General features: G+C 35.0%; 1 protein-coding gene and 1 long non-coding RNA gene across 3 annotated transcripts; one reads left to right on the top strand and one right to left on the bottom strand.

Moving 5' to 3' along the window:
* Window positions 1–1,988: 1,988 nt before the first annotated feature.
* LOC123309381 (serine/threonine-protein kinase minibrain) lies at window positions 1,989–22,394 on the top strand. 2 transcript variants are annotated; one of them, XM_044892476.1, is made up of 8 exons: window positions 1,989–2,943; window positions 13,677–13,921; window positions 15,951–16,287; window positions 16,415–16,701; window positions 17,293–17,549; window positions 17,661–17,995; window positions 18,657–18,728; window positions 19,909–20,045. In XM_044892476.1, exons 1-7 carry the CDS (start codon window positions 2,877–2,879, stop codon window positions 18,677–18,679), a joined length of 1,551 nt encoding a protein of 516 aa, XP_044748411.1. In that variant the 5' UTR covers window positions 1,989–2,876; the 3' UTR covers window positions 18,680–18,728; window positions 19,909–20,045. The 2 variants fall into 2 exon arrangements, with proteins under 2 accessions (XP_044748411.1, XP_044748410.1); XM_044892475.1 differs by lacking the exon at window positions 18,657–18,728 and having other exon boundaries at window positions 1,992–2,943; window positions 19,909–22,394.
* Window positions 1,999–4,657, bottom strand: LOC123309384. The gene is made up of 3 exons (XR_006537258.1): window positions 4,219–4,657; window positions 2,966–3,044; window positions 1,999–2,083 (listed from the first exon to the last, which is right to left on the bottom strand). It is a non-coding gene; the product is annotated as an uncharacterized LOC123309384 (long non-coding RNA).
* Window positions 22,395–23,444: the final 1,050 nt, after the last annotated feature.

Genomic DNA, 23,444 nt, shown 5'->3' with positions numbered 1-23,444 from the left:
AGAACACTAATTTATATAATTTTCAGCAAACGAAAATTTGTATCACCAAACCAAGGTATGGACGATTCCTACTCTCGTCTCTCACCCTCCATATATGTAGGGTAGAGAGCTATTCTCCATACCTCCATACCTTGGATTAAGGCCATAAGCCATCCATGATAGTTTGTCTATGACGATCAAAGATATTACCAAAGATATCTTTGATGACGATAGCGTACTATTTGGCGCAAGGAGGTAGGTTCCTTCACCTCCATGATTCGACGTTCATGATGTCTCTGTTCACCGTCGAAATTTGGCGCTGTAACCGGAGTCAGAGAACTGTCTCTGCCTCTGTCAAAGATAGAGTAACTCTATAATCTTTGGTCTCTGTCTCTGCCGGAGTTAACAACTGTTGTTTAGGGATGTTAGAATCGTAGATATCTACGGTTAGAATATCGATATTTTTTGGCGACAATTTATTTTTCGATGTATCGATATAAAATTCGAACTATCGAATCTATACAGAAAATCGATGTTTTTACAGACCGACATAAAAAATTCTTCATATAAATATTGGATATAAATAATCAATATTTTTTTATTCGTAATCTTTGATTTCAAACATTTATATGGTTCATTGTGGAGAAGAGTGTCTGTTGACTAATATTTATCTTTATGATGCATGAAATCCCAGAGCTGTAAAATCCTTGTGATATGTTTGAAATCGTACCGATATGTATATCGATATTTTTTATTATTATTAAGGTCATATGTGGAAGAATATCAAACACGAATACTGGATAGAAATCCACCAGTTTTCTGATTGACAGTTGTCAAAACATTTATATCCATTACATATATCCATTCGTTAGAGTTATCGAGCAATAACTTATGGTAATGGGTGGCCCTGTTTAGAGGATGAATTTTCTATTTCTTGGTTCAATGAATATCAATATCTGGCTTGGAGGACCAAAGTTTGTCTGGTCAAAAGTAAATAACATTTGAACTTGTTCCTTCTCCTTTTAATTTCCCAAAACCGAGTGACGTCTCTACTGTACTACGTCGCTTCTCTCTACTTTTCACAACTGCAGACATGATTTTTATTCATTTAGAACGTATTTTCAAATGTGGTCACCGTTGGATGTGAGATAGCGGCATAATTCTTCTACGGACGAAGTATTGTTTGTATTTTGTTTCAGTCCAATTGGTCCTCACATTATTTGGATGGCGAAGTAATAGAGTATGCATTTCCATCACAAGGCGGTTGTCATTTCTTGGATAAATTTATTGAAAGAATTCGTCCTTCGAAGCGGTATACAGCTAGTATAGTGTAGTAGATTTTAGATTCACTGGCTATTTGCATAATTGACGCATATTTTGTGTTCCACTTACTGAAAGGAATACGAATTAAAAAAATTGATTGAAAATAAAAATCAAACTAGCGCTTTATTTTCGGTCTTAGATTTGAAAAATGAGCTGTCTTAGTCGAGGTACCTTCACCTTTGAATAACATTGTCTCTTTACAATACCTTTTCACTGTGGAGGGTGGTACCCTCCATAATTTATCCTTACTCATCTGCGAGATTGGAGTTCTATTAGCGCATGAAAGTATTTGAAAATTGTTCGTTTCGCTTAAATCTCAGACGTATTAATACACACACATACCTACGTATTTGTTAATGTAAGAATTAGTTGGATGGCCGCAAGGAAACTGAGAAGATAGAGAAAATTGGAGAGTCTGATTGATGGAAGGGAGACAGCGTCATCTATAAAATGCCCCTCTAAATAAAATAGGCATATGTAATTGAAAAAATCAACAACAAAATTTTTGATTTAACTACAGATTGTGGTCTGTAGCCTTTGGAGTTCAAACCATAGATCATATCATATGTTTCAACAAAATGAAAGAAAAATTAAATACATATCATACTATATGCGCAAACTCCACGAGGACGATGCGACGCGGCGAAGCCAAAGCCACCGACTGAGAGAACAGAACACAGACATAGCATAGTCTGTGTCGCTGTAAGTTGTGTTTTTATCCGCTTGACAACACGCCCAGCGGAATGATGCCATGTTGCGTATCTTCACCCCATGCATGCGTCTAAAAACACAAGATTAAGGTTAAAAGGCAGGTAGTGAGTGAAAAAGTCATTGAAATTGTGGGGGATTCTGTGGACTAGGTGTAATTTACGCGGCTGTGGTCGTATAATGCGGCACGTGGATCAGAATATCGAATATATGTGAGGTACCGACATTAATAGATAGGTGTTAACTTATTATTTATGACGTTTTCGGTGTTCACCTGGTGGCGTGAATAACGTAAAAGTTCGTAAACTATTGTTGGTTTGTTGTTCGAGATAGTGCATCGACGAAGTACTGATTCAATGCGTATTGCACGCACATTTGTTGTTATTTTGCTTGTGTGCTTTTGACCCGAACGGGAAACGAGTGTGATAGCAATTTGAAACGAAACGAGGTCGATTCCATTCTGTAGACTAGGGGTGTCCGCATTTATATGTACTACTTTTCTTTGTGTAAATGTGAATTTCTGATCATCTTAAAGTTATTTTCGTACTGAATGATAAACTGACATCTGACAGTTGGTTGAGTCATTAATTTTTGGTCATCTTTTTCGATCTATGGGATTGACAGAACGCCACTTTGGTATCTTCGTCGCGGTAACTGTTTGTTATCGCTCTGTCTCACTCGCGGTTATAGGGCGGAAGTACCAGTGGCTGTAGGAGCATCAGCATCAACGTTTGGCCTTGGATCGACTCAACGAGGTTACTGGCCTCAATCATGCTGGATTGTTTACCCGGTGACAGCATGGGAAGCGTACTTTTCTGAGGTGTTTTAAATCTTCATCGTTCTGTTTGTTCAAAGTTCTACGGTCTATGGTGTCGCCCATGGCGTGGCACAAACATGACCACTTGATGTCTATGGATAAAAATAAACAAAAAAGTGAGTAAGGATTTGCTTTTACCTCTCACATTTGGATGTCGTAATTTTTCATGTCCGACCTTCAGGCAATCGAAAACACAGAGTGAACTCTATGAAGTTCGCTGAAAAAGTGGAAAATTATTCAAAGAAATAATGTTTAGCACTTTAGCTTATGCAATCTACAAATTTCGAAAATAGTTGGTTTACTTTCAAATGGAGAAAAATTCGGAGAAAAAGCATTCATAACATTGATTTTCAGAAGAATATTTTAATGATAAGTGGATATAACTGAATTGAGATTTCAGTTCTAGTAATCCACATCATAGGCTAAAGGCTTTTTGTACCAAGCTACTTTGTAACATTTCAAATGAATTACGTTTCAAGAAAAATATTCAAAATTGAAAAAAGAGGGTGAAAAGACAAGTGAAAACTGACGAGCACTTCGAAAAAATAATACCTAGCATTATAATGTTTCACCAAAGTATTAACCTTTCAAATTTGAGGTAGGACAAATTGACCTAGTATAAGGTACCTATATAGGCAATCTCTGGAACGAAATCAATTAAAAAATTGAAATAACCGATTGGCTCCTGCAAATTATTACAAGGAAAGTGTGTCCAACATCTCTATGTTTTTGTTGACATTTACTGTGCATCTACTCCATTTCTGTTTACGTTTACCCCACTATTTGAATGTTTATTATTGAATTTGTGTTCGATGTAATCTCGGATGTAATAGTGTATCGTTCGTTTTAAGACTTGAGTATCAAGAATTTCGTTGTCGACGTGCCAGGAAATTGTGAAATTTGTAGCATATATGCCGAAAAATAATTGGGATCGGGGTAAACGTAAACAAAAACAAGTTGATGTTGGACACAGAGAGCTCTCCTTCGTAGCTCTTTCCTTTATCTACAGGTAAAGTGGACATTTCTATAGTCACAGGAGTTGTAAAAAAAGTGTTCAATGAAACGATGCATATGGCCATTAGTGATTATTTAATCTTTTTCCGAATAATTTGAGAAAAACGAAAAATAACTACTTTTACAGCCCCTGTAACTCTAGAACCGTTCACTTTATTATTTTCCATACATATACGTAACACTATTTGTGATAAACCGCATAGTTTTCAAGATATTCAAGAAAATGTGGAAAAAAACTAATTTTTCAACTTTCATTATCGCCCCTTCAGAATTCAAAATGGCGAGATTTTCACCCTATGTTATATGGACTGTGTGAAATGATATGGGGATGGAGGGAAACTTTCACTTTGGATTTCGTTTAATAGCACTGCACCTACCATAAAAAATGTTATATACCTACGATGTGGTTGAATTGATTCTAGGGCGAATTTGAACTGAGGCTGTTCTCATTTTGAGCTCCTGCCGTAGGTGGCGAAACATTCTATGCTGTAATAAATTTGGCACCTCAACCTGAAGACGATGTATGCAACGCCACTAAATATAACAATTGACCGAGCAATTGACACTAGAATCCGAGCAGAATGTTTCCTAAATAGTCATCACGATTTCCCAAGACGATCTGCGACGTTGCCTTTACGAACCCCCTATTTTCTAGTTCGTCACTCGAATTTTCGTCACTTAGGATTTCCATGACAATTTAATTTCCATTTTAAAATTGAGATTTTTATTATCGATTAATTCATGTATACAGCGAACATTATGACCTTTGAATTATAGATGGGATATTAACATCAGAATAAAGATATTATTAGGAAAAACACAAATTTTTTTCGTTTAATTTCATATTAATATACAGGTTGACTGGTGCCGTAAGGGACAACGGCTAAGTGAAAATAGAGGACCTCAAACTGAATGAGTATTTTTTCATAAATCACCCTATATCTCTGAAACAAATACCCTTATGGAACATTTGAAACCCATCTCATTCAGTTTGAGGTCCTCTATCTCCACTTAGCCGTTGTCCCTTACGTCACCCAGTCACCTTGTATATATACCTATATGTGTATAGTGAGTATCATTGAATACCTACGTGTCACAAATTCATAGGGCATATAGGAAAAGCAAAAGTGGACGGAATAGTTCCTATTATACACATATATGTTGTTGGAGCTTTAATTCCCGATATAAAGGGAGTTGAAGTTGATAGAAAAATTTAATATATTTTGGAAAATTGGCCGATCGGAAATCACACGAGTAGTATTGATTAAGGTAAATGATCCGATATTTCCAATGAAAATTTATGTAATCCACTGGCGGAGATATGGATATGTTGAGAGTAAGTTGTTACTTTTTTTACCCAATTCTCTAGAATGAAGAAGGTAAAAACATATATGTATTACAGATGGCAACATCGTAAATTCGGTCCAGGTTAAAGAAGTCGCAAGCAACGCGGTTATCTATTTTCAATCCGTTCCATCGGATCGGTCTAGCCAGACATAGCGCCAGGTATTTTTAGAGGAGAAAACTAGTTTGAAGAGGTGCTTATGCATTTCCTATTCATACTCTCTGTATATGATGTGAAAGTTGTTTTTAATACTGAGAACATTTTCTCACTCATCTATTCCGACAAAAAAAATAGTCAGTAGCTTTGAATTATGCTATAATGCATGTACATGTACGACGGGGTAGATTCTGGTGGGGTTTTCTTATTTTTCTTCTTGAATTTAATTTATATTAAGTATTATAGATCAAAGTTAATCTGTAGAGGGTGTTTAATAAAGATAATATGGCAATTATGCGAGAGGTGACTGCTTGTCTCCTTCACCCACTTGAAAAAGCTATTATGATAGCGAAACACGTTAAAATTTAAAAACTTTCAATGCGCTGCTGCGGTGGTTTCAGAGTTATACGCATCTGAATTTTTCTTCTAGTACTTACCTATTCAAAATGCCGATTTAGTTGAATGGATAACAGAGAAGTTTTCAAAAATGTATTGATAGTTCAATGATTAAAACTTATAAAGAAGTGGCAGTACTTGTGCTTGATTTTGTAGAACTGGGATCACTAGGAAATTCAACGAAACTATGCATGAAGGTATCTTAAAAATTATTCGCCAGATAACGCTCAGAAGGAATTGATAATATCTGCTGTTTCCTTATATGAGAAATTAAAATGAAAAATAATCATGAGATATATTTAATTGAAAGTGATTTCATTCGATAATGGTGCTCCGACGAGAAACATCGAAAATATGAGATTGAAGGGGAATAAACCTCAGTTCGAAGTTGAGCCTAAACTAAACCGTCCTTTGGTATTGGCAAGCTACAAATGTGGAATGCGACTGGAGGAAAAGAGTCGGGATGGAAATGGGAAAGTGTGCAGTCATATTGATCGTCTATGCGCACAATCAGATGGTGATTCCTAACAAGCGCTTCGTACTTTTTGCGGAAGGTTATGCCTTTCTGCAACTGGTGGTCTGGTTGAATACTAGAGCAGGGCCACAAGGATTGATTCTCATCTTGGGCATCTTGCACACGAACGGCAAATCGGACGGTCGGCAGTTCCACCGGTTGGGAGAGAAACCGGGATCATTTTATACCATGCGGAACTTTAAGAGGAGACCGTTTACATGCAGATACATTGCTTATTCCTGTCTTTTGGCAATGGAATATTCTACGATTTTTTAAGTAATATGGCACAAGGGTGCCATCTATTTTTCTCAATTCTGGCTGATAATGATTGTTACTTGTTATTTCATCAGTTTTCAAAACAAAAGTATCTGAAAATTTCAAATTTATCTCGAAATGTATACAATTGAGTGCTCTCATTCTTGAAATTGTAGATTCAACTGAATCCCAATGTGGGGAACTGATTGATTCATTTTTGTTTCTGTTTTTCATTTCTGGTTCTGAGTTCCTTCATTACTCTCTAGAATCTACCTACAATAAATTATCTTGGTTCTTTATCAAGTTTGTTATGAAAAATTGCACTTCTCTTACCTATTCATTCACGAGACATTTATATGAATAAATTCCATTGTAATTCTGATTTTTGCCAAAACTTTCACATTCGTATTCATGATTCTTAGCGTTATGGCACAAATTTCCATTTTTTACCCTTGAAATAGGCCGATATGAACCAATATTATCGGGAATAATAATCCAATATCTATTTCACTAACAAAAAAAAATTGTTCTGAAAATGAAGAAAAGGTATCATTATCAACATAGGTAATCATTATCCCTATTTGTACTCGTCAATTTCTGGTTATATGGTGGGAATCTGCACAGAGAAATAAATTACAAAGTTAGCTCGCATTGCCTTCAGCCTACCACCATCAGAAACGCCTATTTTAATGTGTAAGGCGAACACATTTTAATATTCGATTAATAATCCATAATAATTCTGAAAAACGAATAGTTGGGAGTTGAGAAGTAGCTATCCAGTGTTCGACATGAGCTTGAGGATTTCAATAATTGACGTAATGGATAGTCTATAATCTGGCCGAATCCAGAACAAAAGAGCGGCCGGTGTTAGGAGGCATTAAAAGCAATAATGCGGCAGCACCCTCTATTGCAAATCTATAAAAACGTTCGCCGCAATTCATTTTCACGCGTCGTTAGAGCACAACTTCCAACAAATCGAATATTCGCCATTAATACGGATTATGTTCATATCATGACACAAATGAACAAGCATGAGATTTCAGCTATAATACGTATTGCTATTACAATTATTTTATTTTTCGGCAGGAATTGTAAATCCGTGCCGCTGTATTTAATATTGATAATGATAAAAACAATAATTATTAGTTACAAACCCAAGGGTGTTAAATTTTCTCCAAGTCGAAATTTAATTTTTGAGTTTCACCAAAAAAATGGTATCGTTATAGAACAGTTAATAGAACAAATAATTCATGAAGAAAATTCAAGTATCATACACCAATTTGTATGATACCCCGTTAAGCTAACCTCTGCTAATACTTTATCTCATACACATGCTATAATTATTGTTTGCTGTTCAAGATTGTAATGCTCTATATCAAAAGAATATATATTTATATACATCGCATGCAATTTTTTATTTATTCCTGATAGTACCCGCTCACTTGAATAAAAAGAGTAGGGACGTAAAAGCCTGAACAGAAAAACTTTGCGAAGTAAAAGGGAATGCGTAAGTTCGCACAATACAAAGGTGAAGAACCTCCAAGGAACTCAAAACTCGTTCGTTTGATCGGTAGTGGACCATGCTGTCTATCTCGTGCCTGGCGACAATCCAGACGCTGTTCAGGAAGGGTTCCATGCAAACAATGCTTTTTGGTATTTCAGTGGCGATAAGATAAAGCCAAAATGATCAAAAAGCATTTTTACCAATTGGATTGTAGATAATTTTGATCTTATCTTACGTACGAACGATGTAGCATTAAAGGGAGATCCACTTGAAGAAGCGAAACTTGTGAGATGTTGAAAAAACTTTCAGTTTCTTTAGTTTCTTGATCTACAAAGTTTATTGCAAGTTGTGACGTTCGTTGCCATAAATTCCAACGAAGAGAGTGGGATATTAATTGTACTCATATTTCAGAGTGTTGATTATTCCTCAATATTGGTGTTCAACGTGAAAATATTACATTTGTATAAATTACATTTCAGAAAGAGCATAAATTCAGTTTCAATATTTTGATCCTTCGATTAATTCAGACAGAATCAACGGATGACTAAAAGACCGACACTAGCGGCTGATATAATATCAACCACTATTACCATACGAATACGAATCGTACCTACCAATGGTGAGTTGAAGTTGATGATGACCATGGAATCGGTCTTATTTGATCTCGCCAGAGCGACATAACTCTCATCTTGATAGCGACCGTCACAGAATTGATGAACTTTTATCAGATGCCAGTAGACGCATTGAAGTTATAACAATAACCCAGCGTCATCTGGCAGGTAACGGCTCCTACTCTACTGTACTACTCCCAATGGCCTCTGAATCTGCTGCCTTATTGTATCCTCGTATCCATTCGAACGGATGCGGTTCCAGTTGAATCCGTTACCTGGTAGGTGGCGCTGGGATAGTTATAAATACAGTGGCGACAATTGGAAATTTTGCAAGAATATGGTGGCTTACAATGCTGTAATCCGGAATGCGGATTCAGTCACGTCACGAAACCATTGTCTTGTTAGAGTCACTGTAGTTAAAAAGTCAAACTATTCGAAGCGTCTACTGCGGTTTTATAAAAATCAGCATATTCCTCCTTTCGTGAATCTGGTTAACGTACGGGGGCCATACCGTTATGGGTACCACTCACGAGGCGTTTTCTCGGGGGTTTCAGGTGGAGAGCATCGATGCGGAAGGATGCCATCTGGCGATCAGATTCAAGGGCGGCCACAGACGGTGCTTCCATTCGGGACTAGGAAGCCCACTTCTAGTGTATCTTTCAGCAACTTGGAATCGGTCGCCCGAGTACAATAAATCCCCAGATGTTGAGGATGCTGAAATTGGGGCTGGTCGGCCGCACACGGGGATTCTTGATCGGCATTCCTCGATGCTGCCTACCCGAAATCCCCGAGAAAACGCCTCCTGAGTGGTACCCATTAATAATATTACTGAGGCTAACTCTAAATTTATGCAGCATCGAATAACGCGTAGCACGTACCAACTAACAAATAGCTGTTATGCAGACCAAATCAACAATTATTAACCTAACTTCATATTTTCATAATAAATGAACTGCCCTTTCTATAGCTATAAACGAAACATACAAAATATGTCGCTCGTTTTGTTATTTGTTTTGACAGAAGTTAAGGTTTCGTAACCGCACAGGCCGAGGCGCATCGGATATTTCCAATTAAACCATTAAACGATTAAACTTGATTTATTCGGGTTTACGTTTCATCCTTTTATAATAATGAAATTGGGATATGAACTCATCTCCTTAAAATATTATTCGTAACAACTGTCCTATAGGTTTGTTGTGAATGACTTGACCTTTTCAGTCCCTCTTTTTTGTTTTCAATTCAAAAACTTTTTTTGAACTTTTTGGTGAGACCACGGACCAGGCCAACGTGATCAAATTGTTATTTGTTACTCAAAACTCTATTTTATTATTGTCAATGAAAGATTTTTCCAAATAAACTGCTAATTCGATTTGAAAGTATGAATGAAGATCGATGTTCTATTAACTAGATAATCCAAATATGTGAAACCACTGTGGCAAACAGCTGTAATAAAAGTTCAATTCAAATGAATAAGATGGCGTGTTTCAACTCATCGAAGAGGACTGATATTGCAATTATTTACATCACGACCAAACGGGCACACAAATTCAGGGTAATCGTAATTAGATCTCCATGTCGTCAAAAATGATCATTATTGACCGAAAGGGTTAAATATATGATATTTTCGACACTGATATTTTTTTATATTTCATGTTTCGATCACAATTTTCTTGCTTCAGACGCTTAGGAGCCCGCCTCTGATAGTCTGTAAGTGCGATGAGATGTTCACGAAATAGGAGCGGAACGTGAAAGGAGGGGTGGGTTGGAGGCTGGGGTATCGATCTTTCTGGAGGGTTCACGTCTGGGGTTCGATTCTCGAGTCCATACGCAACGTAGAGTATACGAGACAGGGCGCACGGATGATAGCGCATAGAACCGATTCGATCTATTCCCGAAACTATCTACTACGTATACGCTACGGAATTGGGCGACTCGTACTATACATTCTGGCAACATCGCAAAATTGTGGGTTCATCTGAATCAAATGAAGCTGCGCATGTTCCCAAGTTGACATTTTGAATTCAAGATGGTTCCGTTTAAGAAAGGAAACTTTAAGATGGGAAGAATAAGAGCAACATCATCTTAATTACTTCTCTTATTGCTGAGAATTTTTGAATATAACATTCTAACATGTATTGAATACTTGTGATAAATTTAAAACTCACAGTCTAACAGCTAAAAATATGTTGGAAGCCTCACCCATTTGATAACTACCAGTGGCAGAGAATCTTAATGCAATATGTATCTGAAAATTTAAAAAATATACAGGGTACAGTCAATATCTCGGCTCTCAGACAAGATAGAAAGTTCAAACAAAAAGTTTCAACTTAATGGAATCAGGAACTATAACCAGAATACGTCATTAATTTTTTTTCTAATTACCATCCCTAAAATCTACTCCCAAATAATTTTTTCAAATTGCACCCTTATATTTTTTCAACTCTAAACGATTCCCCAATAAAGAAAAAAATATGTTAAAACAATTTTTCATTTTCTTACGCAAATTCAACCCTTTAAAATTATAATTATAAATTCTGGCATATCCACCATTTTTGCGATTTATGATGAAATATTTTAAGTGCCCCAAGGCACTCAATACCGACAATAAAAAAAAATTATAGTAATACGATAATTTTAAATTCTATGGTGGTAACTTTGTTTTAGTTCGACATCTTATTCAATTTGATTTTTTTAACGTGTTTTTCTTTTTCTCCTATTAGGGAATCGTTCAGAGTGAACAGAATGTAAGGATACAATTTAAATTTTTCTTTTACTAGGGAATCGTTTAGAGTGAAAAAATTTTAAATTATAAGGGTGCAATTTAAAACAAAGGGGGGTTGTTTTTAGAGGGGTGGTGATTAGAAACGAAATTTTATCGACGGGTTGTGTTAGAGCCGAGATTTTATTCGGAATATTATGAATGCGAGCTCAAGGAATTCCTTCATTTTCTGCAATTATAAGCATAACCTTTTCTCATGAATACGGCTCAATGACTGTATGGAACATCTTGGGACAACTTGTATAGTACAGAAAAAAACTTGACGAATATTTTGCCCTCAGTTGGAAAAAATGGGAAAAATCATCCCACTCGTAAAATGTGTGAGGTGGTCATTGAAAATTTGAAATTGGAATTTTGTCTCATTTAGAACTTCAAGCTATTAAATTCGAAGATACCATATTAATTCGTTGATCACAATTGAGTTTTCTAATGTAATTAAATCACTTTCAGTTTTTTCTTAATAAAAACAACTGTTCCACGGAACGAAAAGAACGTTCGAATTTCATGCGACCGAACACTAGTCGCCCACTTATAACCACACTTTGCTAGACGCACGCATTCATCGCACAGAATATTCGTATACGGCAGGGTCGCCCGCTCAAGAATAGCTATTTGAGAATTCTGTGCGTTACGATGTAACTAGCGTATACTTTGTCGAGTCGCCTGATTCGAGAATTGCCCGCCTGGTCTGCTAGGAGAGGGTGCTCGCTTCGTTCTTTCTGTATGCGTCTCCCACGGCGTCTGGCATGTTGGCAGGTCCTGGCATTTCACCGTTGCCACTTGTGGGGCGGTGCTGTTAGGTCAGGGATTCGGTCCTATTTTTCATTTTCCTCAGATTACAGGTTATGATGATATCATAACGGCTCCTGTTATTCCCTGTTTTTCATCCATCCATATCTGCTCTAGGCCGATTTCAATCTTGTCCCTTTTCAAATAAAACAGTATGCCAGTGAAGTATCATTACTGAAGAATATAATTTAAAGGCCAATGCTCCCATTAAACATCTCATTCAACTACCTGTTTTAACTTGTAGATTTATCTAATGTTGATGCTTTTTTATGTAACTTTTCAAGGGGGCGTTGTATTCTCAGTGTTACCGATGCACTTAATTGTTTAGCACAATTTGTTACCTACGTAGTTTTGACTAGAGTACTCCGGCAATTTTTTTTTATCTACGTTGTTCATCATAGAAGAGTTGATATGGTACTCGTTTCCTCGTTTACAACTGGGCAGGTATTATCGAGGGTATTATAATCCAATTATTCCAATTTCTCATATGTATTTCAATTCAATTGCAAAATGGCGGGTGCGGCTGCCCAGTATATTCATTTTATTGAGGTTACGGCTGAAGTTACGTAGGCAGGCCTAAATTTAGCCGGCTAATCTCAAGTTTGTGTTTACACCTACCTTAAGACGTAACATCGATAGTAAATATGCAAAAAATTTCGTTTACATATTATCTGACATGGAGTTCGAACTCTCGTGGTTATCTGAAAAATTATTTTTGCTATCGCAATAACCTGTTATTGAGGAAATGTCATCGTGCTATAAAAAATCTAGACGTAAAAAGACGTGTGAAAATTAAGTCGAATTGCAATAGGTACAGAGCTTATAACTTCAATCAGTAGAATATTTAAAATACAGTTGTTTCGAAAAATGACTTGATACACATAGGTTTCAGAGAAACAATGAAAAAATCAAACTTCCCAGATTCGGTTCATCCGTTATACATGATTTATTTCTGTTGTAGCCCAGCCCGTATTTATATTTTATATGTCTCGACGCCAATGATACCCATTGAATTCAGTAACTGGCAACGTTACTAACGACGCTTGTAATGTTCGCCGCCGGACGAAATTTACTCGTTTTCCTGAATTATTATTTTAATGGACCCTGTCGGGGGTATTATTTGCGCTGCTGATGTACGTATCTACTTGTTGAAAGAGGCCAATAGAAAGGATTTAACTGGATTATTTATTTATTGTCCGAGACGGAATGAAAGTCGAAATGATGGGCCTTGCTCAACTTTTTTTTTTTTTAATTCGACGTGTCCCACGAGGTTTTGGTCAATATCTACATATTTCGAAAACTATTTGGCACTTATATTTATGTATGTATCTACATATAATAGCATTTTTCATCATTTCATCATTTTTTAATGTCACAGATAAGGCTCATATATTATTATAATTTATTCCATGTCAGTGTGATCTCATTTATTACTTTCAGGCAGGGAACATCAAGCAAAATTAAATCAAGACATTTTATTTTGCAGTGGCTTCAAGTGGAGGTGGAGGCGGAGGAGGTGGGGGTGGCAACGAAACAATGGTCAGGCGACACGTACCCCTTTATGGCAGATTGGTAGCTGAAGACATCCTCACATCTTCCCAGATTTCAAATTCCTCGGTAGACATTCAGGCCATGCAGGCGAGAATCCCAAATACCTTCAGAGATTCTTCTGCTGCACCCCTCAGGAAACTCAGTGTGGACCTCATCAAAACCTACAAACATATAAATGAAGTAAGTTATGTGTAGCACGAACTATTAATGAAAATATCCCTCGAATTTTCAACTTGCCCTCTATATTTTTTTGTAGGTTGAAATCGCAAAGTTGCTGGGCAACGTGAATCAGTTAAATATTATGTTCACTTAATGAAATATAAATGAGTATACCCCCTTCAAGTGGTATACATACTTCTGAGAGTAAAAAATATAAATCGGGCAGTTAGGGTCCAGTAATTTTCCATGTGTTAAACCTCTAAGATGTGCATTTTTTTACAACTCTAAGCATACTTCTCTAATCACACCTGATAATAATTGAGGCTACTTTACGACGAAGTTCTTCCAAGGTCTGTAGATAATAGGGTAAATTCACTAGGCAAGAATAGTTTCTCGATTGATCAATTAAAAATTTAATGTACCTATAATAAACATTGTAAAGTTATTTCCGAGGTTATTACACAAAATAATCGATAGCCACAAAAATGTTTTTACCATTTTTTTTTTGTTAATCCTTTCATTCAGTAAAATGTACGTTTCTTGTCACCCTAGCCCATTGTCGTCCCTGGTAATATTCTCCTTACGATATTAATAATGATCATAACCAATTTTTTTCGGGAAAAAGTTCACCCAACGGAGTGACGTTTTATCAATTCCTGGCTTGTCCCCTGCCGTTCCGCCCTCCGCCTGTCACTTGCCGTAACTTTAACAGCCATCTAAAGATGCGTGGACTGAATAAGTTAATAGTCCATGGGGGCGTAATAAATGTAGTTGAGTAAGAGGTGCGATTTTAAAGTTATTTCCTACTCCCAAATACTATTCCTACGTCTACAATAACATTTAATGTTGTAAACCTACAATGCAGAGCGACTATGGTGTTCCAATCTCTTCTTTAGTTTTGATAAGCTAACTATTTAAAATTAAAATTTCTCAACACATTTCGATTGCCTTCAGCTCATTTTTTCACCTTTAAGCTTAATCTAATCACTTGATTTTTATTATAAAACTTTTATGAATCACTGGATGTTTGTGTTCTCAAGTTACCATAGCATCTTCATGTGGCTGAAGCTAGAGCTAACGTTGCGATTATTCATATTAAACGGGAGCTTTATCATCCCGGTGATAATTTTGCCCAATTAAGTATTTCTAAATTCACAATTTTATGCCAAAGTGGCCTGAATCGATTGGGTTGAACTTATTGATGTAGAATTTGTGGTCAAAATACTCCCGCAGTCGGAAAATACTCAAATTTTGAGAATAAAAATGTTAGAGATTTAAAGCTTTCTTCTTTGTTGGAGGTCCGAATGCGCCGCTTTATTTAAAACTCTGTAAGTAGTTGTAAAATATCAAGATGAAGTATTTTGGGAAATATGAATACACTTTCGAAACAGCTCATTTTCCAAACAGATTTTATCAATTTATTCATAGGAATCTATAAAATGCTCCAAAACGTGGAGAGGAATTTCCCGGAAATACTCATTTTTTTTCACGATTCCGGAGGTTCATTATTAGAAAAAATGAAACAGAAATTGCAGGCCAATTAGCCATCAGCGCATTCTGTGCTGGACAGGATACAAAGTAATCGATACATTTATATTCCACATACAAAGTTCTAAAGTTGCCTCGTCCAGGCGCGGTACTCGTGTTACGATATTAACAAAGTTTTCTGACTAGATTTTACACTAGCGTCATGTCTCCACAAAAAACATTTCCTACCTCTCGCCAATTCTTCGCATACAGTTCTCAAACGACCTCGATCTAGATTCTAGAGGATTGAAATTATAATATGTCACTTCTGCTTATTACGCCATTTGCATCCATCAGTGAGCCTTCTTGAAATTTTAACGTGCTTCATTTGGAGGGAAGCAGAATGAACCACACCAACAAAACAAAATAACACGCCACATAGCTTATGAGAGAATTCTATAGACGCCATTACTTTCCGTAATGCATTAATTTTAGATACTGAAACTTGTTTGGCGTATTTGAGATCATAACATAATATCTCTTCGATAAATATGTACTATTTATTTAATTTCGTTATTTTCAGGTTTACTATGCAAAGAAGAAACGACGAGCTACTCAAACACAGAGCGAAGACATTTCTCATAAGAAGGAGAAGAAAGTTTTTAATGACGGTTATGATGACGATAATCACGATTATATAGTCAGAAATGGTGAAAAGTTCCTGGATAGATACGAAATAGATTCTCTTATAGGAAAAGGCTCATTTGGGCAAGTGGTGAAGGCTTATGACCACGTAGAACAGTGTCACGTAGCTATAAAGATAATAAAAAATAAAAAAGCATTTCTCAATCAAGCTCAGATAGAGGTTAAGTTATTGGAAATGATGAACAAGGCGGATCTCGACAACAAATATTATATAGGTGAGTTCCATTGCTGCCTATAATTTTCAAGGTCAGGAATATGAGAAAATATTATATATTTACTAATTTTAGAGTGTTAGGTATGTAATTAATGCCATATGTTTATTTATAAGAATTTATTTTTCAGTGCGTTTGAAAAGACACTTTATGTGGCGGAACCACTTGTGTTTAGTTTTCGAGTTATTATCATTCAATCTATACGACCTATTGAGGAACACAAATTTCCGGGGTGTGTCGCTGAATTTAACGCGAAAGTTCGCACTGCAACTTTGCACGGCCCTCATGTTCCTGTCGACGCCCGAACTCAACATCATCCACTGCGACCTGAAACCCGAGAATATTCTCTTGTGCAACTCGAAGAGGTCAGCAATTAAAATTGTCGATTTCGGTAGTTCTTGCCAACTAGGACAAAGGGTGAGTTTTTGAACAAGTATCTATTTTTTTGACCAATTGTATTATTTACCACATTAAATTTTCATTTTACGTTTGTTGTTTAAAAACTAGGAATCGTTATACGTTGAAATTTGTATTCTTTTACGACAGTTATGCATTCTATTCAATATTTTCTTGGAAGAACGAGTTTCATGTGTTGAATTAATTTTTTTCAATTTATTGTTTTCCACATACATATTTATTATTGGTAGTTTAGGATCCTTTACCGAAGCGTCAAAGGGTTTGAGACTAATACTGCTCAATTTTACCATTGAGTATCATTAAGTTGAAAGATTGTACTTCGCACTTGGGATTTATGTTTCGGAGGTTTATTTTATTGATTCCTTATTTATTTATATTATGATACGCAACAATTGATGGCTCAAACAGCTTAAAGTATTCGCCTTTCTTAATCACATTAGGGATTAGATGATAATCATTGCATAACATACAGACCAACTGCCATATAATCGTTGGTAGGGAAATAACGGGGAAAAAAAGGCCATATTCGAGCCTAACATTTATTGAGTATTGCTGATAATGCAGGTTTTCAGGCAATTTTTCACATTTCAGATATATCAGTATATCCAAAGTCGCTTTTATAGATCGCCAGAAGTACTCCTAGGTATACCGTATGACTTGGCAATAGATATGTGGTCGTTAGGCTGTATATTAGTAGAAATGCACACTGGAGAACCATTGTTTAGTGGAGCAAACGAGGTAGATCAGATGAACAAAATCATAGAAGTTTTGGGAATGCCGCCAAAGCATCTATTAGACCAGGCCGAGAAAACGAAGAAATACTTCGACAAATTGCCAGGAGATGGGAGGTAAGTCGATCTTCTGTGTTATTTGTGGAGATGTGATTTTACGTTGTGAATCAAACATTATTACCTATGGATATCATACATACATAATAAAGAGAAAATTTCTGATTTCAGGTATGTTCTCAAGAAACCTCGAGATGGAAAAAAATACAAATTTCCTGGTACTAGGAGGTTGCATGATATTTTAGGTGTTGAAACAGGCGGACCTGGTGGTAGGCGTGTGGGCGAGTTTGGCCATTCCATGTCTGATTATCTTAAATTCAAAGATCTTATTTTGCATATGCTTGATTATGACCCCAAAACGAGAATAACACCATTTTACGCGTTACAACATAATTTTTTTAAGAGTACGAAAGAAAAAGGTACGACAACGCCGAACAGTTCCAGTTCCAGTCCGGCTGTAGTCTCGATGGACATGACTTTGATGAATAATTCTAATAGCACGCACGGTGAGTTTTTCATTTCATGGTTTGTAATTTGTACATTTTAAGGATTCCATTCGAATTGATGCTTCTTGACAATTTCCAATCACGATATTTCGTCTTTATACATTACGTATAATATTGAGATATGCTCAGAAAAATTTCTGGCTACATATTGATTTGGAAAAACATACTGGCAATTTTTTTATTTTCAGAAAATAATTTTATTTGTATCATCGTCTTTTAAGCCTTCTACGCCTCTATTTTTAAATGAGTCAGGTCCGGGTTGCACACCATTTCAATTTCAACAACTCAACATGTGCTGCGTGCTAGTTGCGTAGGCACTATACGAAATTCGCGTAATAAGTTAGCCAACTTATTAATTCTTAATGGTCAGTTGTTACTCGTTACACTGCCGTCAAAAAATTCTTATAATATTTGCTATTTGTTCATTCATAATGTTGATTTGGGCTATCCCAATTAATGCATTAATAAAAGTATGACATTGATGTGAATAAGACGAAAAAATATATCAATTGCAAGCATTTCTCCTTGTGCGATTTACATACCTTCTTCTGTTGCGTACACATAAAAATAATTCCACTAATCTACATTAATGGAAATATTTTCATTTTTTCTTGCTTCCGTTCCCCGACATATTCATCATGGACAATATGATTTAATGCAGATTTGACTGGAATTCAACGATGACTAACATAGTGAAACAACTGCTGAAATGTAAACTTCTTTACTAACACAGGTATTACTAATATGTCATTCTACTCAAATAGTTAGATATAGATATACAGGAGCAGATATCTTGCTCATCTTACATTGTAGCATCTGTATGTATGTCATAAATCTTTTTAAGCGCTCCTTCATTTTCTGCAGATGTAGAATTCGTGTTCAAATTCAGTTCTTTCTGTTCGTTCTCCCATTAGCTACTGGAAAAGGAAGCTAAGAAATTTAAATTTTCACTTTAGGCATAAAGTCATGTGAAAAGAAAGTCTTATAGGTTCCGGGTCTCCCTTCTAAGTAAAACCGAATCCCCTTTCGGCGAAAAGCCCCAATCTTTAATTTCAAGATTCTATGATATTTTCAACAATCTCTTTTTTGGCAGATCGACTTTTTGGCAAATAAGTCTTTTGGCATTTTCAAACAAAATGTGGTATCAGTTTGCTTCTCCATGTTCATCTAACCGAAATATAATTTTCGAAATCTGGATTTATAATTGGGATATTTTGTTTGTGTTGCATTTGCCGCTATAGCAATATAGCTGAATGATGTGGATTATAAAAAGTTACCAAAAATGCTTTATCCTATGATGACCGAATCAACCATTAGGTATCGTTTAGAATATTTACCCGTTTCGTTTTTTAAATTGAATGAAATAGCAACTTGGGATGTCCGTATGTTTCTTAATGACGGTCCAGTAGTCCAGTCATCTGTTTTCGGCTTTTTTTCTGCGACCGGCCAGCGTCGTCCTACAATGCCATATTTAAAATTAAATTAAATGATTGGGTATTTTCAATTTATTGAGAAATGGTAATCTAGGTATCTCAACCTAACCCAGTACTCACAGAATTTCATATCATACTATCATTTGAGTAAATTCAAATCTACCCTATAGCAAATGCTGAAAAAAAAAAACAAACGAAACATTGAAAACCTTGAATAACCAAAAAAATAAAGAGCAAAAACGGACAATCATTTTATGAGCTCTACCTTCTGTCAAAAAAGAGTCATGTTTGAAAACACCTTATATGTATACATACCTACTTGAACCGAGAAATTCTATTATAGAATATCGAACTTCCAGCTCGCCATCCTCTATTACCTCTTACCTTCGATATTTTTCTAAATCCGCTGATCTTACTTTCGCGCATGTTGTAGTTATTGGTGAAAAATAATATGTGAACTGATTTTCATGTTTCTTTCAGGGTTAAACTTAATTGGTCGACCACGGGAACCTGTAAACTACAATTTTCAGTCCACCAGTTACACGACAATGGACTGTGATTCATCCCCTGCGCGACTCGTGCATTCTCATCGATACCCTGCTAATATCATGAACTACGGGCCTCCATCTTTACCTTTTGGTACCTTTATGTCGGATAGCAATCCGATGTTGAAACATCCAACGGCAGGTTCAAACGGTCATATGGCTATGGGTCCTAATGGTACTCATAACACACCATTGAGGCAGCAGGTAGATCCAAATGAGAGTTCCTCAGTTGGCGTTTGTTTGCAGCAGAGTCCGGTTGTGATACATTAATGATAAAAACGTTTTTATAGCTGCTAAGGAAAAGTGATAGTTTTATTTAACATGTGATCTGATCATTAAATTGAAGACAGTGATAGCATTTAGGTGCACAAACGTTCCTTGTCGGGCGGAAGAAGCAATCAACTGAAATGTAATATTTATTGATCCTCAAATAATGACTGCAGTGCGATGAAAATCTGGAATGTGGTGAAACAACAGACTTGGGGCTCTTTCATTAATTAATTAATGTGCTGAAATTAATTTTTGTGATGAATATTCTCAATTTACATTTTTCATTTCCTTGATAAAATTAAAATATCAATTTTTTTTTGGAGGAATGAACCTAAAATTGGTTTGAATATTAAACTATGAAAATATGTGAACTGGTTAGAGGACGATCCACATCAAATTGTCCTGTTGGTTCTATCCAGTATGACAATATGAGTAGGCTTATCTACTACTTTCCCAAGAATGCTTAGATAATATGTTTTTTCTTGAAATTTTATAGACGCTAATCGTACAGTACTAAAAATTTTTATTTTTCGAAATTTTGTTATTTCTTCCTGTCGCATAAAAAAAAGAATATAGAGGATAATGAAAAAGTAAGTTGAAGAATATTCTTTGAATATTAGTGAATTCTAAACATACCAGTGAACAAGCATACTATGTTTAATCTCTATTCAAACATAACATATGTCAAGAAATTATTTCGATCATACTGATTTCCCACTATTTATTTGTCTGTATGAATTATTTATTGAAATTATTCTTTTTAAAGAAAGGGCTCTGTTGTGGTTACATTTGAATGTTAAAAGAATATCATGTTATAGGCATATAAGTTGCAAACATTAATAATTTATAGCTAGTATTTAAAGAAAGAGTAATATAGCAGAATAATCACATGATGTATACATGTTTCCTATGATTTTGACTATTCATTGTCAAATATGGCTCTGGTTTTGGATAGGCATAAGTTCAAACAGTGTTTGACCTTAGAGTTATTTTCATTTTGCTCAAATTTTCAACAAAAACGGCCTAAGGGTTTCAGTGTTATGATTTTAATAATGACTATTCCCACAGTGGCTGATGAAAGTGATTCATTTTAAATTTAATTAGAACATTTTTTTGTTGTGTTAATATTTAAAATTTCGTTTAAAATATTGTTAAATATATGGGTAGTTGGATATATTCTGCACTTATTCCATCATTATGTCTAACATCTTCAGATTGACATTTCTCCTTGAAACAACTTAAGGAGAGATCATATTTGACGTATTCGCCATGGTATTTAATTAATGTTGACGTTATGTCAAAAATGGGGGTTACATAGATGGCATGTTACTTGGTAGTACATAACTTCAGAATATTTAATCTTATGATTTGTAACTCTGAAAACCGACATCAGTATAAATGAAAAGATGGTTCACCTCACTTAAAGAATTCATTGCACAAACTACTTGACAGTTTAAGTCTTGCCCTATTCAATAATTTTATTTCTAATTCATATTTCATGTATAATCAGAAGAGTTATGTTTGAAATTTTATTTATTTTTTTGTTATTGTTGTAATAATACCTGTTATTGTATCCTCAATTTTATTTTTATTGTTCAAAAAAGTTTAACAATTTTTTAAAGGAAATATCTCTGCATTTCTAGTGGGGTGAACTGAGGTTTATTATTCCGAGGAAATATAGAAAATGAAATATTATTTCCTTGAATGAATCCCTTTTGTAAATAATTTCGATATTAAACTTTTTTGTATATATTATATTTTGATCGAAATGTAAATTGATATTTTATTGAATGGTTTTTTATTATTTATTTTGAGAATAAGGTTATTTTGAAGTATTAGAAAAAGTTTTGAAAATTTGTTTACCAGTGAAGAGCTAATCAAATAAAAAAAACCCATATTTTTTTAAATGTAGGGTTTTTGTTGGAAGAATTGTTTATGTTTTATTTACTCTTAAGGTGTAGATTAACCTAAGAAGCATCTGTGATTTTCATCTCAATGGAGACAATATTTGCATTTGTATATTATACTGCCATATAAGTTATAAGCACGCTAAAATAATGCAATAAAAACAGGAATTTCACAAATATTTCTGATCCAAAAGTATTCTTCGTATGATGATTGATTGCTTCTGGAACTCATTGTCGAGCAAAAATATGTGTATTTTTTCACTAAATTTTTCATGAGCAAATATAACTAACTAATCTTCTACCAGGGCATCTGATAAAATGATGTACAAATATAATATAAAACTTCATGAATATAATATCAGAAAATATTTTGTTGTTTTGAACAAAAAGTTTCTTTATTATTGGCTCTTTTAAGAGAACATCCTAGTTTTCTTTGATCCCCTGGATACATAAATTTCAACTACGTACAATAAAATTTGATGAGAGTTATTCATAACATACCTTTAGAGATATTTCGGTCTTGATTCTTAGAAAAATGTATGAGGTCTTGAAGCCATTTTCGTATAAAATGTTAACATTTGTAATTGTAACTAATCTAAAAATAAACAGGCGTTTCCAACTTGAGATGACCTGAATGAATTTTAATCAGTAATCATTTCGATTTATAGAAATATTTTACAGCCATTGGGATGAAAAGGCAGCAATAATTTTTCCAACCAGGGCCAAAAACCAATCCACTAGATAACAGTGGTGAATGTGTTCAAATATATTAGAACTTAGTACCTACACAAGGAATGAAATAGACAGTATTTCTTGAATGTTGTTTATATTCATATGAAAATTGTTTTTTTATGTGGAGAAAATTATTTTTTATCAAAAATTTGAGAACAACCTATAGAAAACTATTTTGCGCTGTGTAAATAAGAACGTAGAGAATTGTATTTGTGGGAAAACACTGATTTATGTTTTTCGTCATGTGCATTAATTACGTATATCTCACATTTTAGTTAATGGGAAACATTGCAATGATACAAAAATATTGTAGATTAAAAGGTTGATAGAATGCGTAAAAGAAACTATCGATGAAAATTCCTAATTGCTCTTTGTTATCAAATAAATTTCAGAAAAAATCGGAATGTATTATTCCACTAATCCCGACCCGATAGTTTTCCTGATTATTTGCCTTCTGGTTGCAAGAATTGTGTTGAAAATCATTACTCTGAAAATATAAACATTTGACCAATGATCTGGAAATTCCCAAATCCATTATTTTATTTGAATAAATCTAGTTTGA

The sequence above is a fragment of the Coccinella septempunctata genome, chromosome 3 (genome assembly GCF_907165205.1).
Source record: "Coccinella septempunctata chromosome 3, icCocSept1.1, whole genome shotgun sequence".
Taxonomy (NCBI): domain Eukaryota; kingdom Metazoa; phylum Arthropoda; class Insecta; order Coleoptera; family Coccinellidae; genus Coccinella; species Coccinella septempunctata.
The sequence above is the reverse complement of the archived record's forward strand: the minus strand, read 5'-3'. Positions and strand labels throughout refer to the sequence as shown.

Coding starts and splice junctions, on each gene's coding strand:
- LOC123309381 (XM_044892475.1), top strand. CDS start 2,877: ATGGTGTCGCCCATGGCGTGGCACAAACATGACCACTTGATGTCTATG. Junction 2,944..13,676: donor GGATAAAAATAAACAAAAAA/GTGAGTAAGGAT, acceptor TTTATTTTGCAG/TGGCTTCAAGTGGAGGTGGA. Junction 16,702..17,292: donor CTTGCCAACTAGGACAAAGG/GTGAGTTTTTGA, acceptor TTCACATTTCAG/ATATATCAGTATATCCAAAG.